At 39.1% G+C, this 14,831-nt stretch overlaps 1 protein-coding gene across 1 annotated transcript in view; it reads left to right on the forward strand.

The window, feature by feature from the left end:
- Nucleotides 1–6,455: 6,455 nt before the first annotated feature.
- Nucleotides 6,456–14,831, forward strand: part of LOC111900133 (pentatricopeptide repeat-containing protein At3g42630-like) — a 48,176-nt gene continuing 39,800 nt past the window's right edge. Inside the window, exon 1 of the mRNA XM_023896004.1 lies at nucleotides 6,456–6,818. Within this exon, the coding sequence (XP_023751772.1) occupies nucleotides 6,456–6,818 (363 nt within the window). The remainder of the gene's footprint in view (nucleotides 6,819–14,831) is intronic.

Consider the following 14,831-nt stretch of genomic DNA (forward strand, 5'->3'; position numbering starts at 1 on the left):
GCACATGTGATAATACCGATTCTTAAGCTATTTCCGTTTTTCTAGCTTTTCCTTGTTACTAGCTATAATTTGTTATATCTTTGTAATTTCTAGTATTTAATGCCACTTTGGCTTAGTTTAATGATATTGAAGTTCAGTGATTACCAGTGAATAAACTCTTTCATAGGTATTAGGAAGTTGTCATTTTAGCATTAGGTAGCATTTGGAAGTTGTTAATTTATGTTGGAAACTAAGACAATTATATTTTTGCTTTGTTCATATTTGAGTATTTTTTTTTCTTTTTACCCATAGGTAATAAATTTTTTGGAAGTGTTCACATATGATCATTATGACCAGAAAATAGCAGATCATATGTAAAAACTTTCATCAAATTCGTTACTTAGATACGTACAAAAAAGTTATACAAATATAAACAAAACGAAAATGTAATTATCCTGATAAGTCAAAAAAAAAATTACATTCTAATTTTGATTTGGTATAAAATTTAACCTAAATTGTAAACATTTTTAAAATAACACCATTTTGATAAATATATTTTTTTAATTACACTATTTTGATTAAAATAAACTCTAGACTTGACATAGAAAAACACACATCATCGTTTTATATAAGTTTATTGTTTAAAATATTAAATATAAAAAATTAAGTTTACTGGAGACTAAAATTATCAGAGATGGAGATCACTAAAATGAAAAACAACACCATGTTCAATAAAGTTTGCTCTATGTATTATAGGAATTTAAATATAAAAGTATAAATAGTCTCTATCTACATCGATAACATTATATATATATATATATATATATATATATATATATATATATATGTATATATATATACTAGGCGAATGTCCGCGCGTTGCGCAGAAGCATCTATATAACTGAAATCTTTACATGTTTTTTTTAAATATAACAATAATGTTATTGTTAAATTTGATATAATAAAGCATATACTAAGGAGATATAATATATTGATTATTTTAAAGACTAAATTACACGAATGGTCCCTATGGTTTGGGATGATTTGCGTGCTTGGTCCCTAACTTATTTATTTTAACTCGGAATGACACTACTATTTGTTTTTGTTATGCGTTTGGTCTTTGTCTTACCTAAAAAGACTATTATTTAAATAGGAAAAAATTATAGGGTATGTAATGTAAGGTGAATGGTTGGGGTTGGGGGTCCGTTTATTTAAATAAATTAGAAAATCAAGGGAAAAAATAGTATTTTTAGATAAGACAGAGACCAAGTGCGTAACAAAAACAAATAGTAGGAACCTTCGGAGTTAAAAAAAATAAGTTAGGGACAAAACACGCAAATTACTCTAAACCATAGGGACCATTCATGTAATTTACTCTATTTTGACTTATATGAATTAAAACTGCATAATCTCAATATTTTGAATGACCTCTATCCAAGGGTTACTCATGAATAAAATAAAATATAATATATAGTTTAATGTTATTTATAGTTGTAGTTATTATTAATTAATTTTTTAAAATTTATTTGCTTAACTTTTTAATTTGTATCATTGTAATTATTTAAAACATCAAACATTTTTTTTTATTTTAAAGGTAATAATATAATCATTTATATAGAGTTATTTTTAACTATTGTTATTGTAAGTTATTTTGAGCTAATTATTTGAAAACTTTTAATGATTATAAAAAAATTTTTAGGAAATATTTTAGTTAAATTGATATTAAAATTTAGTTTTTACATTTAGCACTACAATTTATCATTTTTAACTATTCACAAAATATTCTTTGAGTTTTTTTAAGTGTAACTGAAATTTATATTGAAGTTGACCCTGTAATGTTATATTTAAATTAACAATTTAAGTATTTTGTCAATACTGTTCAAAAGTTATGGCTTTAAATTGATAATGGTTTACATACAACAACATATTAAATCAAATAAATTAAGTATAATATGTTAAAAGTTAAAGACATAACTTTATAAGTAGAAGTAAAAATATCATTTTAATATTAAAATTTAATTTATTTATAATTACACTTTAGGTTTGATACTTATTTAACCTTATTAACCAACTTATAATCATTATTAGAAAGACACTACAATTTATCACTTTTAACTATTTACAAAATATTCTTTCGGTTGTTTAAGTTGAACAAAAATTTATATTTAAGTTGATTCTGTAAGGTTATATTTAAATTAACAATTTAAGTATTTTATACAAATTGTTCAAAAGTTGTAGCTTTAAAATGATAATGGTTTACATACAACAACATATTAGACCTAATAAATTAAGTAACATATGTTAAAAGTTAAAAACATAACTCTATAAGTAGAAGAAAATATATTCTTTTAATATTGAAATTTAGTTTATATATGATTACACTTTAGGTTTTATATTTATTTAACCTTATTACCCAACTTATAATCATTATTAGAAAGAAATTGAAAAGTCATGGGAGTTTCAAATGAATGTGGTGAAAGAAAAAATGAATGGAAATTTCAAATGAATGTGGTGAAAGAAAAAAAATGCTAGCTTTATAAGTATATAATGATATAATGATATATATATATATATATATATATATATATATATATATATATATATAGAGAGAGAGAGAGAGAGAGAGATAAGATCTGGTGAGGACTCTTTTTTCAATGGGGACGCCTTAAAAAAATATAAAAAAAAATGCAAATCATAAAATCGAGCATAGTACTATATCGGAAACAAAAAAATTGGAAAAAAAATTTGGTTCATTAAAATTGAAGCATATATCATTTTTATGATCCATGATTCACTTTTTATGATCCATGATTCAATTTTAATGATCAAAATTTTTTTCCAATTTTTTTTCTCTACAATTTTTTTTTTCCAATTTTAATGATCCATGATTCAACACCATGATCATTAATTCTTTTTCAATTTTTAAGAAAGAAAAACCCAAACCCTTCTTTTTATATAAAGTGATTCATATATTCAAACAACTACTTATATATATATATATATATATATATATATATATATATATATATATATATATATATATATATATATATATATATATATATATATATATATATATTCTTTTATTTAAAACTACATTTTTATATAAATAAACTCTAACTAGTTTTTTAAGATATAAATATAACTTATAAATAATCATATTTTATGATATATTTCATAAGTTGTTATTTCTCCAATAAATATTATTTTTGCAAATAATAAATTCTCAATTAGTAAAATATTATTTCCATAAAATAATAATTTTCCAATTAAATACAAGTGTTGATATATTTATTAATAATCAAATTATACTAATAAATAATCAATTGACGGTAAATTGCTATATGGTGTGGCCTTATAAGATCATATATTATTAGAAATATCATTCTATAATGACTCTTGGTCATACAAAATTTTTCATGTACAAGGCTTCGAAATCGTATCTCATATTTTGGTGTATTGATTGGTAACCTAATCTTTTGGTGAATTTAAGTGTTATGATTTGATAAATTTTCACAGTAGTCAATGGCTAAAAATGGACTAAAAGATTGATTAAATCCATTTGGAAAACAGTTTAAGAAACCAAAAGTGCTTATTTGAAAGTAGGTATTTTCAAGACCCTTTGTGATGAACAACACATTAATGCATTGCCTCCTAAGATTGCAAGAGTTGTTTTTTTTGCCCCAAAATTTATCCAACCTCACAAAATGGATTTTATTGTTCATTGTAACGCCCTGATCCTCAGGTATTAATATTAATATTTTGGTTTGTACTTTAGAACCTACTCGGCGAGTTGGCCTCCCTACTCGTCGAGTAGTAGCGGGTTTGCCCGTGAAGTTTAATGATCTACTCACCGAGTTCGCTATGAGACTCGATGAGTAGATGCTGGCAAGTGAAACCCTAACTTCGGGGCCTTGCACCCTATTTAAAGGGGTCATAAGCCTCCTTTAGCCTTCCCTTTTACAGTTCCTTTCCTCCCAAAAATCCTGATTCGAGTGTGAGTGTGTTTCTTGGTGGTTTAAGCTTGAAGAAGAGATTTGGTGAAGGAAGCACTTAAGGAAACAAGTTAGAAGAAGCAAAGGACTCGTGGGGATTCGAGATTTACCTCTATGGAGCACCCTCTGAAGGTATTAAGCTGTTCCTTGACTCATTTCTTCCAAAACCATTTTGTGCATGGATTCTAGGAAAGGGCTTTTGTGTTTAAGCCAAGATCTGAAGTTGTAACTTCAGATCTGGACTCCTTTTGACCTTGAGATGCATAAAGTTATCCTTTTTGCCTAGCGTGAGCCTCCCCACAAGTGTATGACTTAATTCCAAGCTTAGATTTGCTATTTTGGGGCCTTAAAGCCTTGCATGCACGTAAAGTTTGCTACTTTACGTGAAAAGCATGCCCTAGGAGCTTAGATATGTAATTTGGAAGCATTGCATGGCTCCAAGGGGACTGTATGGCTTGAGAACTGATAGGACTCGGCAAGTCTCAGGGGGAGACTCGGCGAATCATATGAAGATAGGCATGGACTCGGCGAGTTGAATGAACAACTCAGCGAGACCAATGAATATTGCTATGAACTCGACAAGTTGGATGAACAACTCGGTGAGCCGGATGAAGTTTTCCTAGAACTCGACAAGTTAAAGGAACAACTCGGCGAGTCAAGTGAGTTTCCCTAATGGATTCGATGGTCATAAGCGTGTCGAGTGGCAAGCAAGGAAACTCGACGAGTGGACCTTAGATTATCAGTCAAGGTCGCATGAACTCGGTGAGTCACCTCGATGACTCGGCGAGTAGATGTTATCCCGGGAAACTCGGCGAGTCACTAGTTGCACTCGACGAGTTAAGGTCAACATGGATTGTTGACTTGATCCTAACTGAAGTGGACCAGGGCGGATTTTAAGGTTAATGGCTGGGTATTATATGTCGCTTTTAGGTAGTGAGTTGGAGCAGCTCGTGGGGTATATCCAGTCGAAAAAGTATTAGTTCAGCATTCGTATCAAGTGAGTCTTCTCACCATACCTATGGGTCTAAGGCACCAAGGCCGGCCCATTGCATGATTATGGTAGATGTGCTAGATACTCTGTGTTGTTTTACTATGTGATTGCATGTTGTATGAAGACCCCGGGGGGAGCCCATGGCACTAGATGTAAGACCATGTGGGGTAGCCCATGGCAATCCTAGGTGAAGACTATGTGGGGTTGCCCATGGCACTGGATGTAAGACCATGTGGGGTAGCCCATGGCAGTCCTAGGTGAAGACCATGTGGGGTAGCCTATGGCACTATTACAGATTTTTATGTATGCATGATTTATATGTTATGCGTGTAGCTCTATGGCTATCAGGATATGTGATTGTGTGGTATGCTCTGGGAAACTCACTAAGCATTTCGCTTACATGTTATTGATTGTTGCAGGTACTTCGGAGCCTAAGGGCAAAGGCAAGGCGTGATGACGTGGCGTGTACTCTATCTCTCTTTTGGAAGTTTTGGGGACTTTCTGATGATTTCATAAAAACACAACGTTGATGTGATGAATGTGAATTGGAAACAAATTTTTTGAAAACTTATGGACTATGGAATCATTTGATTAAGTAAAACGAAAAATTTTCTTGGTAAAATTTGGGTTGTTACAAATTGGTATCAGAGCCTTGGTTTGAGAGATTCGGACACATCCTTGGATGAGTCAGGACTCAAACTGAGGAAGTGGTAAACGTTTTCAAAAGTAACTTAAAAAGGATTATAATCCCAAAAGAAGAGAGTACAACGCGCGTGATCAGATAAGCCAAGTAAGTAGTTTCCCAATGCGAATAGCCATGTTATACTGAAAATGAACTCTGTTGATTATGTGAAATTGTTAAGTGTATGTTAAAAAAAATTATATACGGTTAGGAGTTGCAGCCTCAGAATGAGTGATTTAGCCTTATTTCCTTTTCCATGTTTGGATGTGGTTTTAGGGTAGAATCTCTTATTCAAAATTCTATTGATCCTTTCTGTGTATAATTTGCATGCCTAGTAGCAACCTGCAGTGATTGGTATGATTGTTGTGAGTAGGGAAATCATAGGGTATTCAGGGATTGATTCATGCAAGGGCTGTGAGTCATAGTTTCGGTTATGATAGATTTGGAGGTACTGGGTAAAGCAGGAGGAAAGGTATGGGTAGGTGTGGAAGGTAGTACTGGGACCATACTATTGGAAACACAGGACCCGTACCCGAACCCATGTTCTATCTGGGAATTCCAAAGAAGTTTGGATGGATACAATCTCAATATGGGAATCCTGATCTTTATGTTTGTGTTATGGCCGTTCAGCATGGCGGTTACGCGATTTGGAACAGGGGGATCAGGATCGGGATCGAGATCTGGGGTTGGGTAAGACGGCCCTACCCATGGTATCGATGAGAGGCTGCGTGAGCTGATCACGGCCGAGGTTACGAGGGGCATCCTTGACGCTATCCCAGTCATCTTTGGGACGGTCAAGGAGCGCATGATGGAGATCATGGAGGAGAGACTTAGGGCATTCAGGGCCGATATTTCTGCGAGCCAGGGTGAAGCTCGAACTTCCTCGTTCAGGGAGTTCAAGGCGTGTGGAGCTCCGGAGTTTTCAGGGGTCCGGGATCCCATTGTGAGTAAACGCTGGGTGGCAGACATTGAAAATGCTCAGCGTACGAGTTCTTGCATGGAGGAGGCCAAGGTCGGATTTGCTTCATGTATGTTGAGGGACAGGGCCCGAGATTGGTGGGGCGAGGTTATTAGTCAGATGGGGACAGTCGGTGTGGCTAGCATGACGTGGGCTGAGTTTGTTCGACGTTTTGATCAGGAGTTCGCACCACCTATTGAGGCGCAATGGATGGTGAGAGAGTTTCATGATCTGTAGTAGACTACTGAGACTGTGGCGGAAATCACCGCCAAGTTTCGAGAGCAAGCCTTGCTGATTCCTCAGTATTCGACCGATGAGGACATGAGGAGGACCTGATATCACTCTATGCTGAGGGAGGACATTCGGGAGTTTGTGAGTTTCATAGGGTGCAAAACCCTGAATGAGATGGTTGAGAAGGCTCGTGAAAAGGAGATGGAGTTGGAGTCCCGCACAAAGCGGAAGACTAAGCAGGTACAGGTAGCAAGGACTCAGGCTAAAAAGCCTAAGACCTTTGATTCTTCAAGTAAGGTCCAACAGGGCCGGGGCCGGTGTTCCAAGTGTGGGAGATTTCATAGTGGGGCTTGTCGTACAGCCGAGAAGTCAAGATGCTACTCCTGTGGCCAACAGGGCCACTTGAGTAAGGATTGCCCCAAGAAGGGCTTGATATGTTTTCATGCAACCAGACAGGCCATAAAACGGCCGAATGTCTGAGGTTTCAGGGTGGGGGAGGAGGATCTGTGGCGGCGCCCGCGCCCGCCACTATGAGGATTACTGACGGCCGCCCCAAGGCGGAAGCTCCAACGGTGAAGAGCCGCGCATTCCAGCTGACTACCGAGGAGGCTCGGGCCGCGCCAGACGTTGTGGCTGGTATGTTTTCATTATCCTCTGTTCTTTTAGTGTTAAATGTTCGCATGTATGCTTATTATTCTTTGTATAGGGACCTTCCTGGTCAATGGTATGACGGCCCATGTCTTATTCGATTCGGGGGCTACCCGATCTTTTGTGTCCCTTGCACTTAGCAAGAAATTCCGGGACGCACCGGGGACTTTGGATACCCCGCTCGAGGTGGAGATTGCAGAAGATCGCACCGTGAGTGCTGCGAGGGTATATCAGGACTGTGTCCTAAATGTGCACGGCGAGAGGTTTCACGTTGATTTAGTCCCCATACCCTTGCGAGGATTGAAAGTGATTATTAGGATGGACTGGCTGGGGGCCAATGGGGCCATGATCGATTGTGAGCGACAGTTGGTCCGGATTCGTACCCCAAGGGGAGGAGAATTAGTTATTCACGGCGAGAGGACCCCGCAGGGTCCGACCCTTTGTTTAGCTGCGAGGGCGAGGAGGTTTCTGCAGCAGGGCTGCATGAGATTTTTGGCCTATGTTTCGGATACGCGAGTGGAGGCAGTAGCGGATATCGATAGTGTACCAGTGGTGCGGGATTTTCGGGATGTTTTTCCCGAAGAATTACCCAGAGTGCCTTCGGAGAGGCAGGTGGAGTTTCGTATTGACCTAGCGCCAGGCGCCGCCCCGATAGCAAAAACACCATATCGGTTGGCGCCACCCGAGATGCAGGAATTATCTGTCCAGCTCCAAGAGATGCTAGACTGAGGGTTCATCGGCCCAAGTAGTTCTCCGTGGGGAGCTCCGATCCTTTTCGTGAAAAAGAAGGACGGGTCGCACAGGATGTGCATCGATTATAGGGAGCCGAATAAGCTGACGGTGAAGAACCGCTAACCCTTGCCTAGAATCGACGATTTATTTGACCAGCTCCAGGGAGCGTCGTGGTTTTCCAAGATTGATCTTCAATCAGGGTATCATCAGATGAGGATTCAGGATGAGGACATACCGAAGATAGCTTTCAAGACTCATTATGAGCATTACGAGTTCGTAGTGATGCCATTTGGGCTCACTAATGCTCCGGCCGCGTTCATGGATCTCATGAACCGGGTGTGCAGGCCGATGTTGGATCGGTCAGTGATTGTTTTTATTGATGACATCCTGGTCTATTCTAAGACCAGGGAGCAGCACGAGCAACATTTGAGAGAGGCACTGGAGACCTTGAGGACGGAGAAGCTGTATGCGAAGTTCTCCAAATGCGAATTCTGGCTGAGGGAAGTGTAGTTTTTGAGTCATGCCATCAATCAGGAGGGTATTTCGGTTGACCCAGCAAAGGTGGAGGCGGTGATGCGGTGGGAAGTACCGAGGAATGCCTCTGAGATTCGTAGCTCTTTAGGTTTAGCGGGTTATTATCAGAGTTTTATCCAGGACTTCTCTAAGACTGCCGTGCCATTGACCCGCTTAACCAGGAAGAATGTGACTTTCCAATGGGGTGAGGACCAGCAGAGGGCTTGTGAGACCCTGAGGCGGAGATTATGTGAGGCTCCGATTCTAGTTCTGCCTGAGGGATTGGATGACTTAGTAGTGTATTGTGATGCATCTATTTTAGGATTGGGTGCAGTACTGATGTAGAGGGGGGTACGTGATCGCTTATGCCTCGAGACAGTTGAAGCCTCACGAGGCTAATTACCCCACTCATGACCTGGAATTGGGGGCAGTGGTGTTTGCCCTCAAAATTTGGAGGCATTACTTGTATGGGGTGAAATTCATTGTGTATACCGATCACAAGAGTTTAAAGTATTTGATGGACCAGTAGAACCTGAATATGCGACAGAGGAGATGGTTAGACGTGCTAAAGGACTATGACTGCGAGATATTATATCATCCAGGGAAGGCCAATGTGGTGGCCGATGCATTGAGTCGCAAAGCAACATGGTTGCCAATTAGGAACATTTGTATGAGGGTGACGGTAAGTCCCCCCTTGGTAGACATGATTCGAGGGGCTCAGGTCGAAGGGGTGAAGAAAGAGAACTGGAAAATGGAAAGGATTCGGGGGCAGTATCCTTTGTTTGTTAAGGATGGTCGCGGCTTATTGACTCAGTGTGGCCGAGTGTGGGTACCGATGTCAGGGGGAGTGAGGCAGAGACTGTTGGATGAGGCGCATAAGTTCAGGTTTTCTCTACACCCAGGTGCAACAAAAATGTATAGAGATTTGAGGCGGGGCTATTGGTGGCCCTGCATGAAGCGAGAAATCGCCGGGTATGTGGAGCGGTGTTTGACCTGCAGGAAGGTCAAGGCCGAGCACCAGCAACCTCATGGAAAGGTTCAGCCATTACCCATTCCCATGTAGAAGTGGGAAGAGATCACTATGAATTTTGTCACGAAGCTACCACGGACAGCGAGGGGAGTAGAAGCCATATGGGTGATCGTGGATAGACTGACAAAGAGTGCCCACTTCATCCCGATCTCCAAAAGTATATCTGCAGAAAAGTTGGTGGACATTTATGTTCAAGAGGTGGTAGCTAGGCACGGAGTGCCGGTATCAGTGGTTTCAGATAGGGATGTTCGGTTTACATCCAGGTTTTGGAAGAAGTTCCACGAGAAACTGGGTACCCAGCTACATTTTAGTACAGTGTATCACCCCCAGACCGACGGCTAGAGTGAGAGGACGATCCAGACACTGGAAGACATGTTGCGGGAATGCGTGCTGGATTTCGGAGGAAGTTGGGATGCATATCTTCCACTGGCAGAGTTCTCGTATAATAACAGCTATCATGCCAGTATTGACCAAGCACCATTTGAGATGTTATATGGGCAGAGGTGCAGAACCCCAGTGTGCTGGGACGAGTTGGACATCGGGTTTTGGGGAGCACGAAGGTGGTACTCGAGACCACCAGATTGATTCAGCAGGTACGCGACCGGTTGGGGGTCGCGCAGAGCCATCAGAAGAGTTATGCGGATCGACGACAATCAGACCTCGAATTTTAGGAAGGGGACTTTGTTTTATTAAAGGTGTCGCCCTGGAAAGGGATTATTCGGTTCCGCAAGAAGGGCAAATTGGGGCCCCGGTTCATAGGACCGTTCAGGATCATAGCCCGGGTGGGCAAGGTGGCATATCGATTGGAGCTTCCATAGGAGCTTAGTCGGATTCACAACACCTTCCATGTATCTCAACTTCGGAAGTGTGTCGCCGACGAATCTTCAATCATACCCTTGGACGACATTCGGTTGGATGGGAGCCTGAATTACGTCGAAAGACCAGTTGCAATTTTGGACAAGAAGACAAAGAAGCTCCGGAATAAATAAGTGAAGTTGGTTAAGGTGCAATGGCAGCACCGAAGGGGTTCCGAATGGACTTGGGAATGGGAAGAGGAAATGCGAGGTTTCTACCCGGAGTTATTTGAACCAGCAGGCTTCGAGGACGAAGCCTAATTCAAGTGGGGGAGAGTTGTAACACCCTGATCCTCAGGTATTAATATTAATATTTTGGTTTGTACTTTAGAACCTACTCGGTGAGTTGGCCTCCCTACTCGTCGAGTAGTAGCGGGTTTGCCCATGAAGTTTAATGATCTACTCGCCGAGTTCGCTATAGGACTCGACGAGTAGATGCTGGCAAGTGAAACCCTAACTTCGGGGCCTTACACCCTATTTAAAGGGGTCATAAGCCTCCTTTAGCCTTCCCTTTTACAGTTCCTTTCCTCCCAAAACCCTGATTCGAGTGTGAGTGTGTTTCTTGGTGGTTTAAGCTTGAAGAAGAGATTTGGTGAAGGAAGCACTTACGGAAACAAGTTAGAAGAAGCAAAGGACTTGTGGGGATTCGAGATTTACCTCTGTGGAGCACCCTCTGAAGGTATAAAGCTGTTCCTTGACTCATTTCTTCCAAAACCCTTTTGTGCATGGATTCTAGGGAAAGGGCTTTTGTGTTTAAGCCAAGATCTGAAGTTGTAACTTTAGATCTGGACTCCTTTTGACCTTGAGATGCATAAAGTTATCCTTTTTTCCTAGCATGAGCCTTCCCTCAAGTGTATGACTCAATTCCAAGCTTAGATTTGCTATTTTGGGGCCTTAAAAGCCTTGCATGCACGTAAAGTTTGCAACTTTACGTGAAAATAATCCCCCATGAGATTAGATCTGTAATTTGGAAGCATTGCATGGCTCCAAGGGGTCTGTATGGCTTGAGAACTGATAGGAATCGACGAGTCTCAGGGGGAGACTCGGCGAGTCATATGAATACAGGCATGGAATCGGCGAGTTGAATGAACAACTCGGCGAGCCCAATGAATATTCCTATGAACTCGACGAGTTGGATGAACAACTCGGCGATCCGGATGAAGTTTTCCTAGAACTCGACGAGTTAAAGGAACAACTCGGCGAGTCAGGTGAGTTTCCCCAATGGATTCGATGGTCATAAGTGTGTCGAGTGGCAAGCAAGGAAACTCGACGAGTGGACCTTAGATTATCAATCAAGGTCGCATGAACTCGGCGAGTCACCTCGATGACTCGACGAGTAGATGTTATCTCGGGAAACTCGGCGAGTCACTAGTTGCACTCGACGAGTTAAGGTCAACATAGACTGTTGACTTGATCCTAACTGAAGTGGACCAGAGCGGATTTTATGGTTAATGACTGGGTATTATATGTCGCTTTTAGGTAGTGAGTTGGAGCAGCTCGTGGGGCATATCCAGTCGAAAAAGTATTAGTTCAGCATTCGTATCAGGTGAGTCTTCTCACCATACCTATGGGTCTAAGGCACCAAGGCCGGCCCATTACATGATTATGGTAGATGTGCTAGATACTCTGTGTTGTTTTACTATGTGATTGCATGTTGTATAAAGACCTTGGGGGAGCTCATGGCACTGGATGTAAGACCATGTGGGGTAGCCCATGGCAGTCCTAGGTGAAGACCATGTAGGGTAGCCCGTGGCACTGGATGTAAGACCATGTGGGGTAGCCCATGGCAGTCCTAGGTGAAGACCATGTGGGGTAGCCCATGGCACTATTACAGATTTTTATGTATGCATGGTTTATATGTTATGTGTGTAGCTCTATGGCTATCGGGATATGTGATTGTGTGGTATGCTCTGGGAAACTCACTAAGCATTTCGCTTACAGGTTGTTGATTGTTGCAGGTACTTCGGAGCCTAAGGGCAAAGGCAAGGCGTGATGACGTGGCGTGTACTCAATCTCTCTTTTGGAAGTTTTAGGGACTTTCTGATGATTTCATAAAAACACAACGTTGATGTAATGAATGTGAATTGGAAACAAATGTTTTGAAAACTTATGGACTATGTAATCATTTGATTAAGTAAAACGAAAAATTTTCTTGGTAAAATTTGGGTTGTTACATTCATCTTGTAGGTATAAACCAATAAAACATAAAATTTATTGTTTTGAATATTATGATTGGATTTAAAATTCTTTAATTGTGATTTTTCGGTACCGAGGATCATAGTTTTGAGCAAAGGTTGCGACTTGGTGGACCAATTTTGAAGGAAAACATAACAACAATGGTTCTTGAGAGGTATAACCTCTTCTAGCAATCAATGTAGATATTATTTGAGATTTCTATTTGCTTATGAAATATTGCTTCCTTGGGTTTGATTACAGTTACATCCTCAATAGGATATATGGGTACAATGGTTGTAATTATTTAGGATTTAGACCTTCAATAATTATATGTTATGGATTCATTTTAATAATAAGTAATCAAAATGCCAGTGATACTATTTGATAGCTACAATTGTATTTATGTAGAAAAGATGAATTTGTATGGTTTGATGTTACATGTTGCATTCTTTTTTGCTATGAATAGATGTATGTTGAGTTGTAAATAAAACATAAGAGTAAAATGATCATCATTCAACATAGCTAGTTAGAACAACATGGTTTTAATTAAATATATATTTAATCAAACTTCAAATCTAATCAAACCTGTGACTTAATCGACTCAATAACAACTTTCAGACAATCCCTTGGTTTGACTATCAAGTTCAAATTATTTGTTTGTTGATCTTAATTGCTTTTACAAACCAATATTGAAGAAGTGCAAGATTCCTAATGCGTTATTTGATATCATTATCAATAACATAAATTCATATCTTAAATTATAATTAAAAAATCGACTGATTGATAAAATATTTGTTGCCACTTCATTTGTTAAAGAAAACATAATATCTCACTTAATGTATATTTATTTATTTGTTATTTTTAGGGTTTATTTAAATAAAAACCTTTAACAAAAGAACAAAGAGATATAAGATATCCTTTTATAGAAGTAGCCAACCTGTCAGTTTTGCCAAGCAAAGGACCATTTATGTAAGACTAAACTGCAAATTTGGTTCCTATGGTTAGCTAAAAAATGTGGCTAAGGTCCAAAAAGTTTTCAACTTGTATGAATGGTCGAAAATTAAGAATTTATTGTGGATTTAGTCTCTGATAAACATAAAAGGAATACAACACCCTTTTAATTTGATTTTTACATTTTTTATATTTATTTTGGTATTTTTTATAATTTAAAAATAAAAATAAAAACTTGTCAACCCCTCCCTCCGGTTGTCCCCCCCTCCCCCCACTTCCTCTCTCATGACCCTAATACCACCGACGACTTCAAAACAAATTCTCAATCGAACCACCTTCGTCCTCCTCCTCGTCCTCTGTTATCACCTATCCTCATCAACAAACACCCACCATTTAGGAATGGAAATGGGGCGGGTTCGGGGCGGGGCATGGATTCCTAAACCCGCCCCGATAACTTTCGGGTATCTTATCGGGGCGCCCCATTGGGTTTCGGGTTTCTCCGTCGGGTTTCGGGTATCTTATCGGGTTTACAACAATTGATAACGAAATCTTTATTCTCTTTTGGGGTACCCCAATGTCTTATAAAATATAAATGTTCTAGCAACTCTTTTAAATTAAAAACATGATGCATCACTTTAATAAAATAAATTGGACGTTATATTAAAAATTATTTGATTTAAGTTTTGTTTAATACGTCAAAACACATAAAAATGATCATTAACACCAGATTGTTAATAACTAAAAAAATTGTCTACATAAGTATTTTATATTTGAACGCGTACAATTAACAGTAAAAAATTTTGAACATTATATATATATATATATATATATATATATATATATATATATATATATATATATAATCGGGGCGGGGCGGGTCGGGGCGAGGATAACCCACTCCCTGCCCCGAACCCGATAACGACCCGTTACCCGACCCGAAATGATCGGGTTTCGGGTTTCCCCATCGGGTTCGGGCTTTTTTGCCATCCCTACACCATTCATCTCCTTATCACAGACGCCAGTGTCTCCACCACCATCCATGTCACTCTCTTCCCCTTTGACTATTATGAACATCACCATGGAAATTACAGA

This window comes from Lactuca sativa, chromosome 8 (assembly GCF_002870075.4).
Source record: "Lactuca sativa cultivar Salinas chromosome 8, Lsat_Salinas_v11, whole genome shotgun sequence".
Taxonomy (NCBI): domain Eukaryota; kingdom Viridiplantae; phylum Streptophyta; class Magnoliopsida; order Asterales; family Asteraceae; genus Lactuca; species Lactuca sativa.